We start from the raw sequence: 24,832 nt of genomic DNA, 5'->3' as shown, positions 1-24,832 counted from the left end.
GAAGAGATAGTGCAAGGATTAATGAGGTGCTGGCTCTGGTCCAGGAGTCAGTGTTGTGCCTGAGCTACTGAATTAGAGCCAAAGTCCCTTCAGAGGCTCATTCCATATCAGTTCATAGGAACTGAGAGGAGCAGATGCCCTAATTCTTTATGAGTAGCAGTGTATCCACCTCAGTTTGTACAGGCTGAGAGCTGGAAAGAGACCTCTAGCCATTCGAACTCACCCAACCCCTTCTCAGCATGAGAGATCAAGCCCCCAGGATGCACACTTACACAGTATACACACATAAGCATCGGCCCTCTTATAAGTCATGCACATTTCTATTACAAAGTGATATGGTTTGGCTGTGTCCCCACCCAAATCTCATCTTGAATTGTAGCTCCCATAATTCCCTCGTGTCATGGGAGGGACCTGGTAGGATGTAATTGAATCATGGAGTGGGTCTTTCCCATGGTGTTCTCATGACAGTGAATAAGTCTCAGGAGATCTGATGGGGAGTTCCCCTGCACACACACTCTTGCCTGATGCCATGTAAGAAGAGGCTTTGCTCCTCATTCACCTTCAGCCATGATTGTGATGCCTCCCCAGCTATGTGGAACTGTGAGCCAGTTAAACCTCTTTCCTTTATAGATTACCCAGTCTCAGGTATGTCTGTATCAGCAGCATAAGACCAGACATGTATACACAAAGCCCCCTTCCTACCTCTCTGAGCCTGCCTGACTTCCAGCCCTTCCTCCCATATGATGACACCAGTGCCTGTCACCCCAGCTGGCCTTTGTTTAGTATTCTGCTGGGTGGAGTCACCTGCCTCTACAGCAGTTGATGAACAAGACAAAACAGCACCCCCAACCCCGAGGGAATCCGCAGAGGCTGGCCCTCTTAAGAGTCTTTTCTCTCTGGATAGTGACAAAGACCAAAGGATGACGAGGTGACCTAGGGGAAAAATCACGAGTGATGTGATGCCATGTAAGTTACCAATTGCAGTACTCTTAGAAGGTGACCCACAGCCCTAAAGAATTCCTGTCCCTCCAAGTACATCTGTCCACACTTCACACGTGCCCTTGAGCATAGCCCAGCCCAGAAAGTCCTTTCCAGGCCAGGGCCAGGTTACTCCGCCGCCTCCTGTAGTTGACGTGGGCTCTCACTTTGCTTTTTCAGATTACGACGTTTGTGCCGAGGCTCCCTGTGAACAGCAGTGCACGGACAACTTTGGCCGAGTGCTGTGTACTTGTTATCCGGGATACCGATATGACCGGGAGAGACACCGGAAGCGGGAGAAGCCATACTGTCTGGGTGTGTTGGGAATGTGCTTGTTTCCAGCTTCTGAACATGTGCCTTGTTCAGATGGCGCTGTCCTTGGTTGGACCCTTCAGTTCTCATACTTGTTGGATGGAGTTGTGTTTGATATTATCCTAGGGATAGCTTATTACTGCCCTTCATCACAATTACTAAAACCAATTAGGCCCAAGGAATTCTTCCGGGATTTGGTACCAGCAAGGTCGTAATTGGCAATGAGACATAAGAGCAGGAGAAGGGGAACATACCCAAATATAAACTAGAATAATGTAAAACAGAGAATAAGTGGTCAGAAAAGTAAAAACGCAGACAGAACAAAACAAGAATAAACATTCTCTTAGAAGATGATTGGGGAAAAAAGGAAGTGGCCATATGACAGACAGGTTGGGAGGAAGTCGGAGGGAGCTGAAGCCAGCCACCTGGGCTGCAGCTGAGCAGAGCCTGCACCATCCACGGCACCAGTCTGTTTACTGTCACCCTCACGAACTGGCTATCCCAGCCGTGCACTCCTTGAGGTTCTAAGGCAGCTTTATGGCTCATTTTCCATTGGAACCATGTGTCTGAAAGTGTGGTCAGTTCATAACTAACCCGAGAAACATGTGGGGTCCTCGTTTAGGAAAAAAAAAAAAATCCTGGCCTTTTCTCCACACCTAATGAATCACAACTCTGAGAGTGGGTCCAGATGTGCATATTTACACCAATGCCTCTAATGATTCCTAGGCATGGTGAGATTTAAGAATCAGCTGGAGGATGAACTGCCGGAGACTAGCAGGTAGACCTACATGGAAGATAAACCAGCTGTCATGAGCATCCCTCTTTCTCTATCCTAGCAGGGGCTCTAGGGAGCACCATTTCTGAGAAGTTCTAACCGTAGGTCCTCTGGTTGCTCCCTGTCGGCATTTGGGAATGGTGCCCCACAATGCCAGACAATGGGATTGTGACTCCCAAGTGAATGGAGCAGGGATCTCTGCCCTCTCCTGCAGAGAAAGGTACAGGCCATTCCATGAGGCTCAGGTCCCAGGCACAAGGCTCTTACTTCACTTTATAGCAGCTACTGTACCCTTTTCTTTATGCATTTATTTTTGAGACAGGCTCACACTCTGTTGCCCAGGCTGGAGTGCAGTGGCGTGATCATGGCTCACTGCAGCCTCAACCTCCCATGCTCCCGTGATCCTCCCACCTGAGCCTCCTGAGTAGCTGGAGCTACAGGCGTGCGCCACTACACCCAGCTAATTTTGTTCGTATTTTATAGAGATGGGATTTTACTATGTTGCTCAGTCTGGCCTGGAACTGCTGGGCTCAGCTTCCTGTCTTGGCCCCCTCAAAGTGCTGGGATTACAAGCATGAGCCACCGCACCCAGCCCCCTGTTCTTTTTGTTTGGCGGTTTGGGGACCAGCAGAACTTGGCTTCTACTAAGAGTTCTATTTCTATCTCTGATTTCAACTTCATCTCCTTTCTGTCTGGGCAGTACAGGCAGCATCACATGTAGGTTTAGGGCAGGGACACCTGGGGAAAGGCAGTGAACCTGAGGAATTGCAGAGGAGGATGCAGCTGCAACATCTGGTCTACAGGTGACATAGTTGGTACTGCCGGGGGAGCGTCCAGATGACCACCCTCCCCTCAGCATACACAGGGACTGAGTCACTGGCAGCTTGTGCAGGGAGTGGCTGGGAAGTTGTTGCCGTCCTCAAGTTCAGGGCTGGCCTGTGTCTACGCAGCACATGTGCACAGTCTGGGGCTGCATGCCACGGCTCCCACCCACTGCTACCCACTGTCTTCAACCAGTAAACAGGAAATGGAATTGGGCCTCCCACTGTCCTCGTGGTGGGAAACGTTTTTGTTTCCACCATGCGGCAGGGGAGCAAGTCCATGATGTGCATAGTTAATATGGGCTCTTCATGGGGACTTGTTTGATGGTCCCATGGCTCATTTCCACAGCTCATGAGGGGTCTGTCTGGGTTCTTGATGAGGCAGAAATTTCCTGGGGAAGACTCTTTCCATTAGGCCCATTATGACTATTTTCTTTTATTAGAAGTATCTTTTCCCAGGTGCCATCATGGCTTTTAACTGGGAAGGAGCCATTCCTAAGTGACCTGTGGGGTCATCATCATGCTGTTTGGAACCTATACCATAAAGGGAAATTTAAAAATCCCCAGCACAGTAGGGCACTCGCAAAAAATCATCTCTATAATGTTTGCTTCTCTGAGTGTTGTCATTGGTGATCTCATTGTCATTTCTAAGCAGCCCTGTGAAGTGTTTAGGGCAGGCTTCATTGTTATTGTTCTGTGAGATCTCTGAAGGCTAGCAGTCTAAGCCACATAACTTGGGAGTGGCAGAGCCACAGCCAGGAACCCCATCACTGATCAGCCTGTAACAATGGCCACTTGGCCAAAAGTGCTGTTTTTATGGATGACCCACATTTCTAGCTCCCTACTTTATTCCAGGCTGCTCTGATCAAGGTCGGCCCAAGTGTCCTTCATTGTTATTAACAGAGAGGCAAAGCCCAATGTCATCTGTTGTATTAGAAGTGAATTCTCAGAAACTCAGTATTCTCTACATTTGGTTAAAACCAGATATTGATGAGTGTGCCAGCAGCAATGGGACGCTGTGTGCCCACATCTGCATCAATACCTTGGGCAGCTACCGCTGCGAGTGCCGGGAAGGCTACATCCGGGAGGATGATGGGAAGACGTGTACCAGGGAAGACAAATATCCCAATGACACTGGTAAGTAGGGCAAGTCTAAATATCTCCCTAATTACATATTTTTATATATTATATATATAACCAGTTTGGGGGTTTATATATTATATAGATATGGTTATATAATTGTATATATAAATATATTTATGTAATTATGCTATGTAATTGTATATACAATGTATGCCACATTATGTTTAATGTCTAAAGTTTCCAAGTGCCTATATGTAATTATACATAATTATTTATTGTATAAGTTCATTCTCACACTGCTGATAAAGACATACCCAAGACTGGGTAATTTATAAAGAAAAAGAAGTTTAAAAAACTCACAGTTCCATTTGGCTGGGGAGGCCTCACAATCATGGTGGAAGGCAAAGGAGGAGCAAAGGCACATCTTACACGGTTGCAGGCAAGAGAGCATGTGCCGGAGAACTGCCCTTTGTATTGATAAACCATCAGATCTCTAAGACTTATACACTATCATGAGAATAGCATGGGAAAGACCTGCCCCCATGATTCAATTACCCACCACCAGGTCCCTCCCATGACACATGGGGATTATGGGAGCTATAATTCAAGATGAGATTTGGGTGGGGACACAGCTAAACCACATCACGTATTTTATATTCATGTAGTTATATGTAATATATATAACATATATTTTTACATATTCACTTAAGAGCACAATCAGGTACCTCAGAGGACAAGCAGGCAAGTGGGCAGGAAGGGGCACATATATGAATTGTAAATGAGACCTAGGGAAGAGAATATAAGTTCAAACTCCTTCTAAAGAGAAAGAATAAGAGTGATGCCCATTAGCTCAAGGGTTGTAAGCTAGTGTGTACTGGAGGAAGCTCTCCACCAAGCTGAAGTGGTGTGCTCTTAGAGAAATGAGTAGAGCTTAGATATGTGTTTAGACAAACTAAGATGAGCAGAGAAGAGGCCAGAAACGCTGTGTTTTCCCAAAGAAAATGGGCTGAAATATAAATATGAAACATCTCCTTGTAAGGTAAACAATCTGTATCCATGCTACTCAAAATATGGTCTAGGGACAGGCAAGATTCACAATTGGATAAAAACAAAAATTGAGAGTGTTTAAAAATTTTTATATCAATCTGACAGAGGAATTTTGTTTAAATCCAAAAATTTATGCTTGCATTTTACATCTTATTTTTGTAGTGGTTCATCTTTGTGTTTCACAGAAGTATCAGTCCACAGGCAGTTGGAAAATTTCTAAAAGCTGGGCCTTTAGCACAGAGCTGAGAAGCTGATTTACATTATGTCAGCGACATTCAACTGAGATGTCTGGTCACTCAAGCATATGATCAGCTGAAGTTCGGGTTATTTCCTTATTTGAGTTCGGAGGAAAAAAGAAGAACGAGGCAGAGAGGAAAAGGGGAGGGATGGGGGAAGAGGAAAGAGAGAAGAAGAAAGAGAAAGGAGAAAGAGAGCCCCTAAATTAATATCAATGCTCCAGGCAATGACTTGTCATCAAAATACCACCACATGCATGTGTGAAGCAGCTCTGGTCCCCCTGCCAAGTTGTCAGTGCCAGCCTAGCCATGAAAATGTAGGATTTTAGCCTAAATGTCAAGGGCCTTTCTAGCCAGGGTGAACTTTGAAGCAAAATGGACTCCATTGACAATGGCTGGCAGGACCAGTTCCCTGGGGAGAAAGCCCTCAGCCACTTAGAGGGCCTGAGGCTGGTACCACACAGCCACCAGCTCCTGTACCCACTACTTGTAGCCCAGGAAGCTGCTGTCCTCTTCCCCAAGCCTAGGGCTTAGCTCTTCTCTACTTACCTCAGGAAGGGAAGGTGGCTGGAGCTCTGTCGGGAGAGGTTGGCTGGGCCTGAACCTTCCTTTGGGGTTCCTAGGACAAATCACCCATAGCCAGAAATGCAGAGATGAAAAAACCAGAGCTGTTTGGGCACTCAGGAGGTGGTGATTCTTGGGTGTAGCCCAAGCTTCAAAAAGGGCTAGAAGGCAGCAGCCATCAGCTGAGGACAGCAAACAGCTGAGGACCAGCTTCCGCTGCCTGGCAAGGGAGAACTACAAAGTGAAATTCTGACAAGCAACTGGGCTGAGTCACAAGGAAGCTGCCGTATGTCGGAAGTAAATGCAATATAAGTCTTTGGAACCAGTTTAGGATTGGGCAGTTTGAATAATTTGAGTGAATTTGAGGACTTGGTGACACTTCTTAAAGCCTGAAGCATGTGGCATGTGCCTGCCCAGGGGTGTTCATAGGGCAGAGGAAACGGGCTTGTTGATCATACAGGTTGACTGGAGAAAAGTAACATTTACAGACCACTTTTTTGTTTTGTTTTGTTTTTGAGACAGAGTCTTGCTCTGTTGCCCAGGCTGGAGTGCTGGAGTGCAGTGGTGCAATCTCAGCTCACTGCAAATTCAGCCTCCCGGGTTCAAGGGGCTCTCCTGCCTCAGCCTCCCAAGTATCTGGGATTACAGGTGCCTGCTACCACGCCCTGCTAATGTTTGTATTTTTAGTAGTTTCACCATGTTGGCCAGGCTGGTCTCAAACTCCTTGACCTCAGGTGATCCGCCGGCCTCTGGGCCTCCCACAGTGCTGGGATTACAGGCATGAGCCACCATGCCCTGACTACTTTTTAAGTTCCAAATTAAAATCACTGAGTTTTGTCCCATGGTGGAGACAATGGGGGAGGGGCAGTCAAGTGTAAGTTACCTCGTAGATGATGTCCTTTACTGAAAACAGGAATCTCACTGAAAAACAGGGTGCAGCTATTTAGCCACTGATCTATGAATGTTTGGGGCCTGCTTGAGAATCAGTCATAAGAAAGCAGCTTTCTAATTTTTTATTTTGGGAATTGGATTTTCAGCTATGCTCTGAGCCAGGTAGCCCATGCGTTATGGACAGCCCAGCCTGGCAAGTCCATTGTCTCTTTGCCTCACGTTTATCTACAGGTGAAATCCCACTTACATGCTCATGAAGGGCAGCCTCCAGCAACCAAGGCTTATGCTTGAGCATAATCACCAGGAACCCCAACAACAAACGCAATACTGCTGGGGGTCAGGTTGAGATTCGATGTTGGGATATAGAAATAATAGGACCTGGCCCCGCCCACAAGGAGTTCCTGCCTGCTGAGGGAGAGTGGCCTGCGGGGAGACCAACCATCACTAGCGATGACCAGAGAAGCAGGATGGAATTTCCAGACTGGTATCAGATTTTAAATGCTGAGTTTATTTGTGCTTTGGTCTCAGGTAGCCTCCACCTCCTGCAGTAATTCCTAGGTCCTCCACCCACATTCCTCTTCAGTCCCCAAGGCAGCAAGCCCTGTGTATGGCCCTGCTGTGTGGTGCCCTGGCGGTGGCTGTAAGTCAGAGAAAATCAAAAAAGTTAGCTGAGTGTGGTGGCACATGCCTGGAGTCCCAGCTACTCAGGAGGCTGAGATGGGAGGATCACTTGAACCCAGGAGGTCTAGGCTGCAGTGAGCTACGATTGCTGTGGGTCAGAGTGCAGTGACAAGGTCTGCCCTGGTGAGAGACAGTCACCTGTGCCTCCAACCTTCAGCAGTGTGGGCCCAGAAAGGGCTGGGGGCAGGCTAGGGTGGGAAAGGGGGAAGGAAAAGGAAGTTCCCAGAAATTAGCAGTCTCTTGCTAAGTCAGCACTGGGACTACATGCACCTCTTTCCTTCCCTGAGAAATGAAATGTACTTCTTAAATATTTTTCAAGTAAAGTTTCAGATAAGTACAAGAAATCAAGAATTATTTTTAGTTGATGACCAGTGTGACCTCTGTGGCTAAGAATTCAGTAAAAATACCTGAGCAGTAGTAATATTAGAGGATCTATTTTACAATGTTTTTTGGTATCTTCTCTAGTATTACTTGTGTTAAAGACATATTTTATCTCCACCGTTTACTGCAGCATTTCCCCACATGATGTTCTGCAGACCTGTGGGTTCCTGTGAGCTGTTAATAAGCATATCTTTCTTAAGGTCCTGTGGTTAGGTGTTTGGAGGAGGGTGCATCACTGCACGTACTTCCTAAGGGTTCACAATTAGAATGCACTAAAAGCCCAGAGAGATTGCCATTTAAAAAAAAAAAATCAGGTCAGGTGTGGTGGCTCAAACCTGTAATCTCGGCACTTTGAGAGGCCAGGGTGGGAGGATCATTTGAGCTGTTTGAGACCAGCCTGGCCAACATAGTGAGACCCCATCTCTACTAAAAATTTTTTAAAAATTAGCTGAGCATAGTGGTACATGCCTGTAGTCCCAGCTACTCAGGAGGCTGAGGTGGGAGGATCACTTGAACTCAGGAGGTTGAGGCTGCAGTGAGTTATAATTGCACCACTGCACTCCACCCTGTCTCAAAAAAAAAAAAAGAAAAGAAACTTTGATTAAACCCAAAATTATTCCTACAGACACATCACAAGTGATGGTATCCTGAAAAACAGTTTAGAAAATATCAACTTAGCATCAAAGATCTTAGCTCTGGGGCCAAACAATAAGCCATCTGGTCAACGTTCAGGCAAGGATGTTGATATCAGCAGATGAAGCGGCCGGAGTCCAGAGAGGAGTGTTTTCTGTAGACTGCATGGCATCTGATGAATGGAAGTAGGATACTACCTTCCATTCTGCCATACTGAGAGACAGTTACAGGTGACTATAATGAGGGATGTCCTGTTTAATCAAGAGCATTCTGCTGGTTATATCATTGAGCTTTACTGTAATTCAAAACTCATTGCAAAAGATGACACTTGGCAGCCGGGGATGGTAGCTCAGGCCTATAATCCCAGCACTTTGGGAGGCTGAGGCGGTAGGAACACCTGAGGTCAGGAGTTCAAGACCAGCCTGGCCAACATGGTGAAACCCCTTCTCTACTAAAAATACAAAAAATTAGCTGGGCGTGGTGGCAGGCGCCTGTAATCCCAGCTACTTGGGAAGCTAAGGCAGGAGAATCGCTTGAACCCAGGAGGCTGAGGTTGCAGTGAGCCGAGATCACACCATTGCACTTGGCCTGGGCAACAAGGGCGAAACTCCGTCTCAAAAAAAAAAAAAAAGATTACACTTGGCTGGGAATCCTCTCCTCTTTCTCTTCCATCGACATCCTTCCCCAAATACAGCAATTGCAAATAGTCTTTAAAAGGGAAACCTGATATGACTCCACTAAGGGTGCTCTCCAGCAGCACCCTTCTACAGTATTTTCAGTAATTTGTCTCCACTGAATTTATCACCTATGCACAGAGTACTAGCATTTGATTTTATATTTTAGTAAAACAAAATTGAAACACCAGTAACCAGGAATATTTGAGAGTAGAAACTCAAGGGTAGAGAGAAGGGTAGAGGGAAGCAATTCATACACATAATTAAAATTATGAGAAAGGACAGGCCATTGTATGCCCTGAACATTAAAGTCATGATTCAAGAGATTGGACTGCTGGGAAGGTGGGGGCTGGCTTTGATGGTTCTGGCAAAAAAAAAAAAAAAAAAAAAAAAAGTGCCTCCACTCTTCAGCAGTGTGGCCCAGCAAGGGCCGGTGGTGGCGGGGAAGGGGATCATTTCTTTAATAGCTGTGATGCAGTGGAAAGTTCCTAGGCTTGAGAGTTTGAAGTAATACAGAACTAAAGTTGGTTCAGTATTAACTGAGCAACAGTGAGCGGGTCTCTGGGCCTCAGTTGCCTTACATGTAAATGAGAAGGTTGAACTACATGAGCTTTGAAGACCCTTTCACCCTTTCAGACATTTTTCATAATTTGATGTGACTTAGCATAAGTGATACAAGCCCTGTGATTCCATGTGCAGGCCTCATTTTTTTATTTTATTTTTATTTTATTTATTTATTTATTTTTGAGATGGAGTCTCCCTCTGTCACCCAGGCTGGAGTGCAGTGGCGGGATCTCCGCTCACTGCAACCTGTGCTTCCCAGGTTCAAGCGATTCCCATCCCTCAGCCTCCCAAGTAGCTGGGATTACAGACCCATGCGGCACCATGCCCAGCTAAAACTTTTTGTATTTTTGGTAGAGATGGGGTTTCACCATCTTGGCCAGGCTGGTCTCGAACTCCCGATCTCAGGCGATCCGCCTGCCTTGACCTCCCAATGTGCTGGGATTACAGGCGTGAGCCACAGCTCCTGGCCCACGCCTCATTTCTTAGTCCTCCATCTAAGAAATATGCCCAGCCTCCACACCTAAGCAGAGGACTTTCCTCAAAATATCTAAAAGATGAATTATTACACATCCAAACATTCAATTCAGCAATAAGAAATGTCACAGGCCAAAAGGAGTCCCACATTCCGGAACATCAGAAGCTGATAAGCATTTTCATCTGTTTTGGACTAATTAGTAAGCTCAATATTTCGTTATGGTCATTTTGTTGTGAATTGAGAGTGATTCTTGAGTATAACCACATGTGATCTGAAATCATCTCTTCCTCCTCGGTTTTCCTTTTTAACTTTGCATTATCTAATGCCTGTATTGTTACAATCGGAGGAATTTGAAATCAAACACAACCTCAGCTGGTTGTTAGGAATCCAGGGGGAGAGAAGGGAGGGTGGCCCCAGGACTGCCTCTGAGGCTTGAGAGGTTGCAATCCACTGGCTTCAGGCTCAGTGAGACAAGCTGTCTGGCTAATGGACATTCAGTCACTTTGATTTTCTCTTTGAAAATATGTAGCCGGAGCCAGTTTAGTCACCCCAGGGAGTCTGTAGCCTCAATAGGGAGACAAATTAAGGAAATGTTGGCTCCATAGTAATTAGCTTGCCAGTCTTTATTTTTCAACTTTTGTTTATTTTCTGATAACGTGACCGTGACCCCTGGCATCACTTATTACAGGTCAGTGTCAGATGGCCAGGTGTTTCATATTACTTTCAAGCTCCACTAATCCATAGATCAGCGGTTCTCAACCTTGCAATTACCTGGGGAGCTTTTTTAAAAATGCTGATACTGTTGCCTTGCCATCCCCAGACGGGTGGTGTGCAGCAGAATTCATATTTTAAAAGCCCTCCAGGTGATTGTAATGTACCTCCGGGGTTGGATATTACAGCCAGAACACAAATCTGCATGATCAACTTTTAAACACAAACATGCTTTGTTCATTTCTAACACTGCCCATATAAAATATTTCGGGAACATTGTTTGGTTTTTCTAAGATATCTAAGGCATTACAACTTCTAATGCTTAGGATAGACGTCCTGGTCAACTTCAGGAAAAATTAGAGCTTCATGCCTCCATGTGGCTAATCAATAATATTGCACCTTTAAAATCTGAACAAGTTGAAGAAAAAATGTTAAGTGATACCATCCTAGGCTTTTCCCAGAAGTGTGACCACAGCATTAGTTGAGAGGATTGAAAACATGCAGCGATATCTACCCCAATTTCTAAATAAACTGTTAATGTAGCATATGTGAGATTATTTGTAGCTCCATGTTGACATTATTGTAGACAAATTACAAGGTGGATGTGAACCCGTCATCAGAGTAGGTTTTATGTTCCAGGTCTACATATACAAAAGGTATGAGTCCTTGTTTATCTTTAAACCCTTGAGAGCTCTATTGAAAAGGTGATGTAAGGTCCCAACCCCACATATCTGATTTTGTAGAGAACTGAATCATAGTAATACCGACAATAAATAACATAAAAATGAGTAGTGTGAATAGAGCTCTTAACATAAGCTGGGCACTGTTCTGGGAACCTACATATCTTATCACTGGCTCCTCGTAGCAGCTCCAAGTGATAGATGCTGTTACCTTTTTGCCGTTCAAAGAATGGGCATTCACAGAAACCATGACTTGTCCAATTTAAAAGGTACTAGTTAGCATCAGTATTCAAGTTCTGATCATGTAACTCCACCAGCGCCTACTCTCCTTACTACCATGCTGTGTACTTCTGCGTCAGAGGAGCTTCAAGTCTTCTGGATAATGTTAATCTTGGTTCTCTGTGTTCTGACAATTCCACAAAGGAACAGAAAACAGCCCAGGAATTTGCATGTAACAGGTCACTCCGCAGAGCTTCTGCCCTGGAGCCTGGCCGGCAGATAGCTCTCAGGTGTTCTCAACAGAATTCCCAATAGCAGGCTCACTGCGTGCACCCACCCCTCCAAAACGGCCAGCTGGGACCCAGTTGAGTTCGTGGTCTCTTCACACAGCAATCTGAAAGACCTAAGGCAAGTTACTTTCTCTCCCTGGATCTCACTCATCTACAAAAGAGATTGAACTAAAGATACATTCTAACATTCCATGATCTAAATGAAATAGTCGAGAATCTGGTAGAGAGGTTTATCTTATCATGAAGCTGTTGAATTGGTTAATCATATTAACACTTGGAAAATTTAACTGAGTATGTAAAAGTAAAAGTGGACAGAAACATGAGCTTTTAACTTTTGTTCATGGCAGCCCAGCTCTGCCAACAGGGCTAGATTCTTAAAGATGAATTGAAAATTGTTAAACAGATATCCTCACTTATTTTGCATTCTCAGTGCCTGACACAGGACCTGGCTAACAGCAGATGCTCCATAGATGGATAGGAGGAAGGAAAGGTTGGATGGATGGATGGACAGACGGATTGATAAGTGGTTAGGAAGATGGAATGGATGGGAAGATGGATGGATGGATGGATGGATGGATGGATGGATGGATGGATGGATTGATGGACAGACTAGATTGATGATGGTGTTGTATAAATTGACCAGTAGATGAGATGGAATGGATGAAAGACTAGTTGGGAAAGATGGATGTCATTCATCTGTCCTTAGGTATTAACATAATAAACCTGGAGCCTGGGTCATCTTTTCATGCAAGAGCCCACCATTTCCTGCAGTCAGCACAACCAAAGTTAAGGCGTCAGCCCTTTACAACTAAGTATATTATTGCATGGAAATTTGCCTGCCTTACTCTGTTGGAGATTGAGCTAAATAATTCTGGTTCTCAGGAGTATTCAAGCTCCATAGGATTATAAATTGGTACATTGAAAAAAACCCAAAGGAAACCATCTGATTTGTGGAAAAGGTATTGGACTCAATTTCAGGACAACTCCATTCTAAACCCACCTCAGATACTTGCTAGGTGACCTTCGGGAAGTCGCCAGACCTCAGTTCCCTCATTTTGTTATTCATGTTCATACTGTTATTCTAGGGTTCTGGGATTATCAGGCAAAGGAAATTTAAGGGGTTTGGTGGGCCTGAAAACTGCTAGGCATCGCCTCCCATCTACCTACAACCAAGCTGTGTGCTGAGGGCTTTCCGTGCATTACCTTGCCCAGTCATCACAGCAGCCACATGTGGTGGGAATTGTAATTCCAGGGCTATGGTCGAGGCAAGTGGGGTTTGTGGAAGCCAAGTAACCTGCCCAAGGTCGCTGAGCCTATTCAGTGACAGAGATGGGACCTGCACCCAGAACTGTGGGACTCAAGTTTGTGCTGGTAATCAGTTCACTCCACCATCTCTGATACAAGCCCTTCCCTATTCCCCCTTACTGCTCAGCTCGTTATCACACAGCTGCAGTGAGTCAAAACCATCCCTCCTGTGTGCCAGTTGAAGGGAGTACAGGTGAGGAAGCTATGGGAATTCGCCTAGAAAGCAGGCATTAACAAGATGGCCCTGTTATGTTGGTTACACATAAAGTGGATTTTAAAAAACTGCCACTTTTGCAGAGGTTCAAGTGTTTTTCTCCGATGACACATTCAAAACCTGCCTAAAGAGCTAGGTTGACCCTGTATATTCAACAATTACACTGTCACTTGTGGAAACTCAACTACACAGCACGGCATCATTTGTGTCAACCTGCTGGCTTGAGAAATGTGTACCTAGCTCGGGTGCTGCCAGCCCCAGGTCTCCCATGGTGCAGGGATGGCGGTGCAGCAGGTAAGCTCTGAAACTACCTGCTGCTGTGCTGAAGGTGCACAGTCTGAGAGCTCAGCTGCCAGATTGCCTCTGGGCCTGCTCACCTCCCAAAGGGCAGAAGCCCTGGTCACTGCATATGTCACCAGGGAGAGGACTGGGTAGTCGGGCTGTGTAAGGAAGTTTTGCCTGCATGTGGGCTGCCCTCATGCCCATCTCTCCCTCCATCCATTCAAGTGTCTGTTTCCTAGGGTTGCCATAGCAAAATGCCACAAATTAAGTGGCTTAAACAGAAATTTGTCTCTGGTCTGAGGTTAGAAATCCGAGATGTCAGCAGGGTTGGTTTCTTCTAACAGCTGTGCAGGACAATCCATTCCATGCCTTTCCCCAGCATCTGGTTATCAGCGGGTAATTTTTGGTGTTCCTTGGCTTCCACTGCCTCTCACCTCTGCCTTCATCTTCACATAGCATTCTTCCTGTGCACAAGTTTCCCCTTTGTATAAAGACACCAATCATATTGGACTAGGATCCCATCCTACTCCAGTATAACTTCATCTTAACTAATTTTATCTGAAGTGATCCTGTTTCCAAATAAAGTCACATTCTAAAGCACTGGGAATCAGGACACAATTCAACCTGTAACAATCCATTTCCCAAAGATTTTTCGAGCATCCATTATGTGAGATACCAAGAAGTGAGCCTGGTTCTTAGGCAGCTTACGTGGTGGCATGCGCCCTAAGAGACGCTCTCCAGGGAAGCCTAGAAGAGCAGCCTGTGAGTGGGAGGGACACACGGTAAATGCTGCCTGATTTTCAGACTTCTGTGGGTAGAGAGCAGGCTTCATGGAACATTTGATCTGCATCTTGGTGAGATTCAACAAGTGGAGATGGAACAGAGGGCTTTGCAGAAGAGAGGAACAGTAAGAAGCAAAGTATACGGGCCAGGAAGCACAAGAGATGGTCACGCGTTACCCGACTTCCCCAGTCTGCATTCTAGATAGTCATGGTTATTATGTCACACAAAGAGCAAACCTGGCCCGACGCCAAAGGGCTGCTAAGTGAGGAGAGTTTATGCTTCCCTGGGTGTCAAACTGTTCTGCCTGCCTGAACAAAACACCCTCAACCTAGCACTTTCAGCCCACACTGCTGCCACCTTTGGCACAGACCTTGGCAGTCTGTGCAAGGTCCTCAGCAGCAGGGTGACCCAGGTGTCTGGTCTCCCCAGCATGCAGGCTTAAGTAGGCCATTCCAGTGCCAGAAAGAAGAGAGCTATCTCTATTCTTGGCCAGATCACCATTTACTTCACCCAGTTTTCCTTTAGCAAAGAATGTTTTTACAAAAAGCCCATGGAGCACCTAGTGTTCTACAGCAGGGCTTTGGGACCCTTTGCAGTGGATGGGCCCGACTGCCTTTCCACTGCTGTCCTGAATGGCCCCAGATGGGGTGGCGAAGTGTCTGGGGCATTTCCCATCCTGGCCTCACGCGTCAGTGAGGTCAGCTACCGGCCCACTGCTCTGCTCCCTTTGAAGAATTGGATTAGCAGAGGTGATAAAGGCAGCTTTGAGGCCCAGTGCCTGCACTTGGGGAATATTTACAGTGTGTGAACATTAGCCCTTTAAGGGGAGTATAAATCATGTCAGATTTATAGAGCCTGCCTTCTGGAAAAGCACTGATAAAAGGCCATGGTATGCATTTTCACACATGAAAGGAAGATCAGGGTCTTCCTGGCATGTCTAAATAGGAACAGCTGAGCTCAGCTTCTAGCAGGTCCCCTCTCCCTCTGTCCTCCCCTCTTCCTGACCCTGGGGCATGCTGGCAGGACCCAAGAGCTGTAAAATCACCCACAGTTGAGCCCTCGCATGTCCCGCTGTCAGCTACTCTGTCCCTGGGACCGCCCTTCCCGATGCTGTCTCTCTGGGTCTGGCTTGCATCCAGCCTCCCAGACAGGACTGAGCCTATCTCCTTTCTCAGGCCATGAGAAGTCTGAGAACGCGGTGAAAGCCGGAACTTGCTGTGCCACGTGCAAGGAGTTCTACCAGGTGAAGCAGACCGTGCTGCAGCTGAAGCAAAAGGTACGTGCCGCTGGGGTGGGAACAATGATGCCTGATGGAAGGCGGGCTTGGCCAAGGCCAGGTGGAAGGATATTTACAAATAAGAAAATATCCACATTGAGCATTCACGCAGTTGATGCCAGTGAGGTTTGGATGGACTTGGGATGCTTTGCCCACCCTCAGAGCCATCCAAGGGGCATCAGGACACAATGATGGCAAGGGATTGCAGAGGCAATTATTAAAATGGACACTAGGTAAGGGACACGTGGCAAAGCCATAGAGAGGGTGAGCTACGGCTATTGCAACTTCTCATAAAATAAATTTCCAGCCAGGTACAGTGACTCACGCCTGTAATCCTAGCACTTTGGGAGGCTGAGGCAGGTGGATCACCTGAGGTCAGGAGTTCAAGACCAGCCTAGCTAACATAGTTAAACCCCATCTCTACTAAAAAATACAAAAATTAGCTTGGTTTGGTGGTGGGCACCTGTAATCCCAGCTACTTGGCAGGCTGAGGCAGGAGAATTGCTTGAACCTGGGAGGCAGAGGTTGCAGTGAGCTGAGACCACTCCATTGCACTCCAGCCTGGGCAACAAGAGTGAAACTCCAACTCAAAACAAATTTCCAGACATGCCCTCGGAAACTCCATAGATTATGGAAATAATCTATGTGCCTTAGGGAATACATGTGCCTAAGTAATTCTATTTTATCTAAGATCTGTACATTATTTATAGAGAATATTGTCTCTATAAACTGCCATAAGCTGGTGAGGAACTTCTGCAGCAGCTTTCTTTTTCACTTTTGAAAATTATAGCCTATGCCCTTTCTGAGTTCCCTGCACCTAGAAAAGCAGCCCTGTGGGTACTTGATGTCACCAAGGATGAGGACTAATGCACTTTATAAAAGGCTGTCCGAACGCCTGACGGTATAGCAGATTTCTAGTAACACCGTTCTGCTGTGAGTAATGCCCCGGGATGGGTCTGGCAATCTGACTTCTTGAACAAGTGTCCTGGACCCAGATAAACAGTATTTATTCTACCTAAGATTGCTCAATTTGCTAGTTTGTCAGGGACTCAGAAATCACCCTTAAACTGATAAAACATCTTCTTGTTTTGTTTGTTTAACGGCTTCCTGTCAAGACTCTTAGCACATCAGAGAGGTGTATCTGCCCTGTTGAACTTTGGCATCCAGTGATTCTAAAGGGCTTGAGAGTAAGCCTGAGATGGTATCTCTTTCCCATGTTCAACAAACATGCAGCCAGCCCCTAATGAAAACCACAGCTACCAGTTCAGTAGATCAACAGGCTGAGAAGAGAAATGGTTTGCAGGCCTTTTTTACGACATTGACGACGTGATCTGCTTAACAGAAACATGTATATATCTGATGGATAATTATGAATAAAACATAGATTTAACCCTAAATAGCTTATGATCCTAATAGGAAGACTAGGCAGAAAACCTTGTCTATCACTATAAACACAGAGACATAAATAAATACATCCAACACAGATATCCCCAGCTTGAGCTTAGGTTGATGTTAGTTGTATTGAACAAACCCAGAGGAGGGTTTGAGGAAGAAGTAAGTTTGCATTTCATAAGCCGGAAGGGCTTGGGTTAGTCAGTCGATCAATATCTCCAGGTGTACCTCTGAAGGCATAAAGCTACCCTCACTTTCCTTCCCTGGAAATAATCTATGTGCCTTAGGGAATTTATTTCCAGCCAGGATGGTCTTTAGGAACAGGGGGCTAAATATCGCAAGTTATTCAGAAATTCAGTTGCTAAATCAACGTGTAGTTTTCCCTTAACCTCCTTTCCATGTTTTTTTGTGATGCATAAAAATAAAGAAGTGGAGAAGCTTGCATTGAAATACTTGTCACCCTCAAAGACCCTGCTGGAGAGCTACGTAAAAATCCACGAGGTCATCTTAATACTCCAGTAACTCTTATGCAATTGAGTTGGACTAGCATCGTTCTACCTTATACCAAAATCTTTCTGCAAATGCATTGTGGCAATCCCAAGCTAATGCAGACTTTCAAGGAATGTTATGAGGAGCAATTTATTTCTAAAGGTTCCTATTAGAATGTCTTGCATTCCACAGCCCAGAAAGCATTATATCCAGAATCACATTTAATTAGCACCATGACCCCGTGGAAAAGATACTGATGGTCTCAGAGAGGTGAAATAACCGTCCGAGAGGGCAGGCCTAAAACCTAGGTCTTCTCATTTCTACTCCTGTGCCAGTGTTTGGACTGTCAGTTGGTTTTGTTGTTTTTGTTTTGTTTTGAGATGAAGCCTCACTCTGTCGCCCAGGCTAGAGTGCAGTGGTGTGATCTCGGCTCACTGCAACCTCCACCTCCCGGGTTCAAGCAATTCTCTGCCTCAGCCTCCCAGGTAGCTGGGATTACAGGTGCCTACCACCATGCCAGGCTAATTTTTTTTGTATTTTTAGTGGAGACAGGGTTTCTCTATGTTGGCCAGGATGGTCTTGAACTCCTGACCTCATCATCCACCCGCCTCGGCCTCCCAAAGGCCTGGGATTACAGGCATGAGCCACGAGCCACTGTGCCCGGCCTGTCAGTTGGTTTTTAATGTCGTCTTGCTGCTGCTAATGCCATTTGTTCACAAAAGAACATAGACATCTGCCCAAATAAACATTAGCCGAGAAGGAGATGCTAGCAGTCCTAGACCATGGCCAATCCCACAGCATAAAACGGTGTTTAAACACCTTGAACCGCACCACAGACATCCAGTCGGCAACATTCCAACCGTGGGAAACACAACAGGTCAAATGCCCTGGGTTCCGGCAGTCTGCAGACAACAGGAAACTTAAAGGACCTATCACTTTTTAAATGAGCGACACTAAACCATAATATCTAGGCATGCACAGCTGGGTAATACATTATTTTTTAAAACATAGGAAGTTATTACTATGAAAGGAAAGTAGTGACTTGTTGGGGAAGAGAGGAGACTGATTGGGATGGGGCACGTGGAAGGAGGGGGTCTGGGGTGGCTGGCAAAGTTCTGTTGGATTGATTTGGCAGTTCTCTAAAAGGGTGCTTACTTTTTTTATTTTTAAGTTCTGGGGCACATATGCAGGATGGGTGGGTTTGTTACACAGGTAAACATGTGCCATGCTGGTTTGCTGCAACTGAAGAGGTGCTTGCTTTATAACAATTTGCTAAGTTATATATTTGTGTTGTGAAGTTTCCAGGTTCTTTGCTTTATTTTGCAATAAAAACATGTTTTTAAATGGTGTATAGACCTCAGTGCCTCCACCTCCACCACTTCTTCTGTGGTGTGGGAAGAAAACAAGTGATGTGGTGAGAAAGGGAGAGTGTGGGGATAGATTCGATGCCTGTCATTTAACTTTTAGATGGGACTCTGTCCCGCGAGAGCGCTGAAAATTCAGAGCCAACTCTCCTGTCCTTTTTTTTTTTTTTTTTTTTTTTTAAGTTGCTTGTGTTCTGGCAGCAGGGACTATCGGATTTGAGAGTGAAATTGCTGCAGAGAGTTCCCTGGGAAGGGAGACTCCAGAAAGAGAGGCCTGGCACTCAAGCTTGCACTCAGCCTGTCCTGGGTTGACTGGTGTGCTTGGCCTCCCTGGGTGGCTGCCTGGGGAGTTGAGAATTTCTCTCTCTACTCTTAAACCAGTGACTCTCCCCATATTGAGCAGTTGAGGGAAGTGTGGATAATCATTCAGGAAGGGCTCGTTGAGCACCTACTGTGGGCTGGGAAATGGGGAAATACAAAACACTATGGAGAGGATTCTGCCTGAAATAAATTTACTGTCTTATGGGGAAACCATGCCAACGGTGTTAAATCAGCAAACAATGGCCAAATGAAGTGGGGCCTACAGTCAGGCCTGAGAATTTAGAGGCCCCTAAGATTTCAAGTGAGTACATTTGCAACCCGATGGCTGTACCTGCTCGGTCTAGCATCACCTTTGTCTCAGGTGGTTATAGGGCTTCTCAATAATGTGTGGTTTCCTCTGCTACTCTATAAAATGGGTCTTCCCAGGATTATTGGGAATCCATATTAAACTGACTGTAGGCCGGGCGCAGTGGCTCATGCCTGTAATCCCAGTACTTTGGGAAGCCAAGGCGGGCGGATCACTTGAGGTCGAGAGATACAGACCAGTCTGGCCAACATAGTGAAACCCCATCTCTACTAAAATTAGAAAAATTAGTTGGGTGTGGTGGCGGGAGCCTGTAATCTCCACCTACTCGGGAGGCTGAGGCAGGAGAATCACTTGAACCTGGGAGGCAGAGGTTGTAGTGATCTGAGATTGCACCACTGCACTCCAGCCTGGGTGATAGAGTGAGACTCTGTCTCAAAACAAAATTTAAAAAGTGACTGTAGGTTGCCGCTTGGTTTAATGGTTAGGAGCACAGATTCTGGAAGCAGACTGGCTAAGTTTAAATTCTAGACCCACCATTTGCTGGCTGTGTGACTCTCGGTAAGTTACCTAACCTCTCTGTGCCTCAGTTCTACTTTTAAAAAACGACAACATTAATACCTACTGCCTAAGGATTTTATGATAATCAAATGTGAATATTTACAAAGGACTGAGAACAGCACCATTCATCTAGAAAGAGCTCTACAAATGTTTAGCAAGTAAAAATATTATTTATTAGCACTCTTTACAAAGTACCTTCAAGAGGCATCTCATGGATTCATCCCAACAGCTCTTTGAGGCAAAAGCTCTCTTACAAAGGCTGATATGAGATAAATGATACGCATAATTCCATTGACTGGAATCCGGGAGAAATGCAGACTCTTTTTACGTTACTACAACCTTCCTCCCAAACTCCTGGCATCCCACAGCCCATCGTCTGCTGTGTTTATGCAGAAAGTGGGGCCAGAGATTCTGGACAGCTGCCTCTAAAGTGCCAGTGCTTTCATTCTGCACTCCTGCTGCCACACAGAGGGGCTGAAGGGAACCAGGATGCAGCCACCCAGCAGGAGGTCAGCCGGGACACTGAGGTCAACATTTGCCACCTTACCTCGTCACTTTTTCAAGAGGCCAAATCAAGCAAAGAGGACTGGGGGAAATAGGTGGGGAATAGGGGAGCATCTCTGGAGCCCATCTGTGTGCAGGCCTCATCCTGAGGTTCTGTTTACAAAATTTTAAATACGAAGACTTGATCATGTGTTGAAACTGCACATTTTGTAGACTTGGAAGGATGAAGGGACTTACCAAAGTCACACAGCTACTTAGGAACAAAGTCAGGAGCAGCCCCCAGACAGCATTTCTTTTTTTTTTTTTTTTTTTTTTTTTTTTTTTTTTTTTTGGACAGAGTCTCACTCTGTTGCCCAGGCTGGAGTGGAGTGCAGTGGTGCTATCTCGGCTCACTGCAACCTCCACTTCCTGGGTCCAAGCAATTCTCCTGCCTTAGCCTCCCAAGTAGCCGGGACTACAGGCGTGCACCACCATGCCTAGCTAATTTTTGTATTTTTAGTGGAGATAGTGTTCCACCATGTTGGCCAGGCTGGTCTTGAACTCTTGACCTCAAGTGATCCACCCGCCTTGGCCTCCCAAATTGCTGGGATTAGAGACATGAGCCACAGTGCCCAGGCCCCCAGACAGCATTTCTGCTGGTCTATGACAATGGCTGGACATTGAGTCAGGCACATTAAAGACAACATCACTTTAACCCTCCAGCAGTGCCTCTAGGTGGCCGTTACCATCCCCATTTTGTAGATGAGGAAATCCAGGTTGTGTAGCTTACCCAAGATCCCACAGGTAGAAAGTGGCAGGGCTCAGATTTAAAGGTAAGTCTGCCTTATTCCAAGGCCCAAGAGTGGGACCCACATTTCAGTTTCTTAGTTGGAAGCAGATGATAAAATTGGATCAGGCTTCAGCTGCCAGTGTTGACCCACAGCCTCATGGTTGCAGTAGATTTACTGATACATTTCCCTCACTCACTGAGGGAAGAGGTTCACTGCTTTCCTCCCCAGGGCCACAGGTACCCACTTGCAGGTTGTGGTGGTCTGTTGCTATGACACAGTGATGTCAGCACCATTTTAAATATATCCCAGGCACACAGTGGTGACTCTGAATCATGAGCCCTGACTTGAAGTTGTACAAAGCTGGCTTTCAGATTGCACAAGATTTTGATTCTTACAGTCATCCCTACTGAATTCTGAGTAACAATCACAGGGGAATTGTATTAGGGATCTCTAGAGGGACAGAACTAATGGGATAGATGTGTATATGAAAGGGAGTTTATTAAGGAGAATTGACTCCCATGATCACAAAGTGTCAAAGAATTTGTGGACACATTTTACAACCACCACAGTCACGATTGCCCGGTTGTACTGAAGGTCAGCCCTGAGTGTGCTGGGGAACTGTCAGCCATGTTCTCGGTCCTAACTCCCAAAGCTGAGAGTTCTTTAAGGGCAGGAACCATGTCTTGGTCACCACTGTAGCCACAGAACCAAGCCAGGACCTGCACATAGTAGGTGTTCAATAATGTTTGAGACATAAAATAGGTCATTGAAAAATTGAGAGTATGAAATAAGTAGATCCTATTAATTATGGTAATAATGAGTTCTAGTGATATCTAGGCCATCTGGAGCTTATCTAAGCTCACCTACTAACTAGCTGAGTAATGTCATACAAGTTATTTGCCCTAGAAGGCCTCTAGGTTTAGAAAGAGGTTCTTTATAGTTTCTATGAGCTCTAACTAGCTCTAGTAAAAAGTATATACATATGTCTCATGAAAAGGCTTTGCAGCTTCTCCCACCAAGACAAATGCTGAGGCTCTCTTCTGCCATTGCTTCCTGACCGAGGCTTCCTCTTCTCCTTGCAGATTGCTCTGCTCCCCAACAATGCAGCTGACCTGGGCAAGTATATCACTGGTGACAAGGTGCTGGCCTCAAACACCTACCTTCCAGGACCTCCTGGCCTGCCTGGGGGCCAGGGCCCTCCCGGTGAGTGTGGAGGAGGGCACAGGAGGGTGATCACCAACAGAAAAAGCCTGCCAAAAGCTCACATTTGCTGGGGCCTGGACAGTGTTCTCCAGCTTCCATCGAGGAGAAACAAGGCAGGTGTCCATGGGACTGCCACACACCCATGCAATGAGAGAGCCTGGGAAATAGGCCCTCAAGCCTGAGAAACCCTCATAGCCAATAGCAATGTGGGAGAAAAAGCTCATTGTCCTGGGATTGGATAAGATTCCTAAAGATCATTTTAAGTTAAAAAAAAAAAACAAATGAAAACTATCTTAAACCTTTTTCTGGAAAAATTTTAACATATACAAAAATGGAGCAGTATTATGAACCCCCCCTGCTTGGGGCTCCTCACCCAATTCTGACAACTCAGAGCCAGCCTCTTCCTACTGCTCCCCAGTCTTCCTTCCACCTTCCCTTATTTGTTCGCATATTTATACCTATATTTATTTTTATACCTAGCTATATGTTTTTACAAGTCAACTGTATTGACATACAAATGACATGTAATGTACTCATTTAAATTACCATTCGAATTTTGACAGATGTATTTACCCATGTAACTCCCATCCTATATTTCAAGATAAAGAACATTTCTATCACCCCAGAAATTTCCCTTCTGTCCATGTGCACATGTCCACTTCCCCAGCTCCCAGTCTAGGCAGACACTGACCTGCTTTTCTTTCACTGTAGTTTTACCTGTTCTAGAACTCCATATCACTAGAATCTTTATATATATATATACACATATATACGTATATATACACACATATATACATATGTGTATATATGTGTGTATAAAGAAATTCTTGTGAATGTGTATTTTCAGCTTCTTTCATTCAGTATACTGTTTCTGAATATTCACCCTTATTAATTGGATGAAAATCTGAACATCCTATCATTTCATCAGGAAATATACAATGAGAACTTAAAAAAATAGTTCCAAGTTATTTTATATTTTTAGTACCTCCATAGATAGAGCAATAGACTTTTTTCTCCACACTGGTAAGGGAAATGACTTCAGTGTTAGCAAATGATTCTAAACCTTTGAGTGCCTTATCCCTGGCTATCATTGCTTAGCAGTGTGCTAGGCGTTATGAATGACCTCTTGACATCCTAATTGGGAAGACCAGACACATAGAGCATATGCAAATAGAATAAAACAGTACCCGCATGCCCTCCAGGTAAGTGCACAGATGCTTCCTGCTGTGGGAGCTTGAAGAGAGCGAGCACTGTAGTCTGCAGTGGTCAGCGGCATTTAGGTTTGATCTGGACATGGAAGACTGGTAGAATTTGCCCAAGGAGGAGGGACACAGGTGGGTTTTCGGTTGGAAAGTCAGCAAGAACGAAAGCTCAGAGTTCTTCACGGAGGATTTGTGTGTTTTCTCTCCACTTATGTCTTAAACTCTTCAAACACAAGCCTGAGTCTCCGTCCATCCAGAGAATAAGACGATTCAGGATTTGGCTTATCCTCGTTCATTCACTTGGCCTGAGGTACTCTGGGTCATGGTGGAGTTTTCACCAGCAAACACTTCACACAGGCACCCTCTGGCTGCTTCTAAACAGACTGGGGTCTCTCCTTATAAACTGCTTCCTAGCATAGTGCTCTCCACCCTCCTCTAAGAGGATGCTCTTGCTTTGCTTCTCTGGAGGAAGTCAACTCCAGGCTATAGATCACTAGAACAAAACCAACTGTAGGAGCAGGGGAGCCATTGGCTGTCTCGCTTAATAAATGCCTTGCAAGCTTTCTTCTCCATTGCTGCCATCTGGCTTGTAACATGGTTTGAGCTGTCCAGGGTCCTTGATGGAGCAGAGAATGATTGAGGATGAATAAGCTTTTGCAACAGACCTGGCCTTTGAATGGGGACATTCCAAACCCATTTCCTTCTCTCTCTTAACTTCTAGTGTTTGTGGTACCCACCACTGAGACTTATTAGGGAAGCTAGAAAGCTAATAGGCTTTCTCTCACCCTTAAATAAAAGTCCGGTTCCGAGGCCTGTGGTGAATCAGACTGGAGCACCAATACAGGAA

At 45.5% G+C, this 24,832-nt stretch overlaps 1 protein-coding gene across 4 annotated transcripts in view; it reads left to right on the top strand.

The window, feature by feature from the left end:
- CCBE1 (collagen and calcium binding EGF domains 1) overlaps window positions 1–24,832 on the top strand; it is a 290,499-nt gene that overhangs the window by 227,907 nt on the left and 37,760 nt on the right. For all 4 annotated transcript variants that reach the window (XM_063699277.1, XM_019014286.4, XM_063699276.1 and 1 more), the window contains 4 exons: window positions 1,159–1,293; window positions 3,871–4,023; window positions 15,775–15,875; window positions 22,663–22,783. In XM_063699277.1, coding sequence (XP_063555347.1) covers window positions 1,159–1,293; window positions 3,871–4,023; window positions 15,775–15,875; window positions 22,663–22,783 — 510 coding nt within the window. The remainder of the gene's footprint in view (window positions 1–1,158; window positions 1,294–3,870; window positions 4,024–15,774; window positions 15,876–22,662; window positions 22,784–24,832) is intronic.

This window comes from Gorilla gorilla, chromosome 17 (genome assembly GCF_029281585.2).
Source record: "Gorilla gorilla gorilla isolate KB3781 chromosome 17, NHGRI_mGorGor1-v2.1_pri, whole genome shotgun sequence".
NCBI classification, from domain to species: Eukaryota; Metazoa; Chordata; class Mammalia; order Primates; family Hominidae; genus Gorilla; species Gorilla gorilla.
The sequence above is the reverse complement of the archived record's forward strand: the minus strand, read 5'-3'. Positions and strand labels throughout refer to the sequence as shown.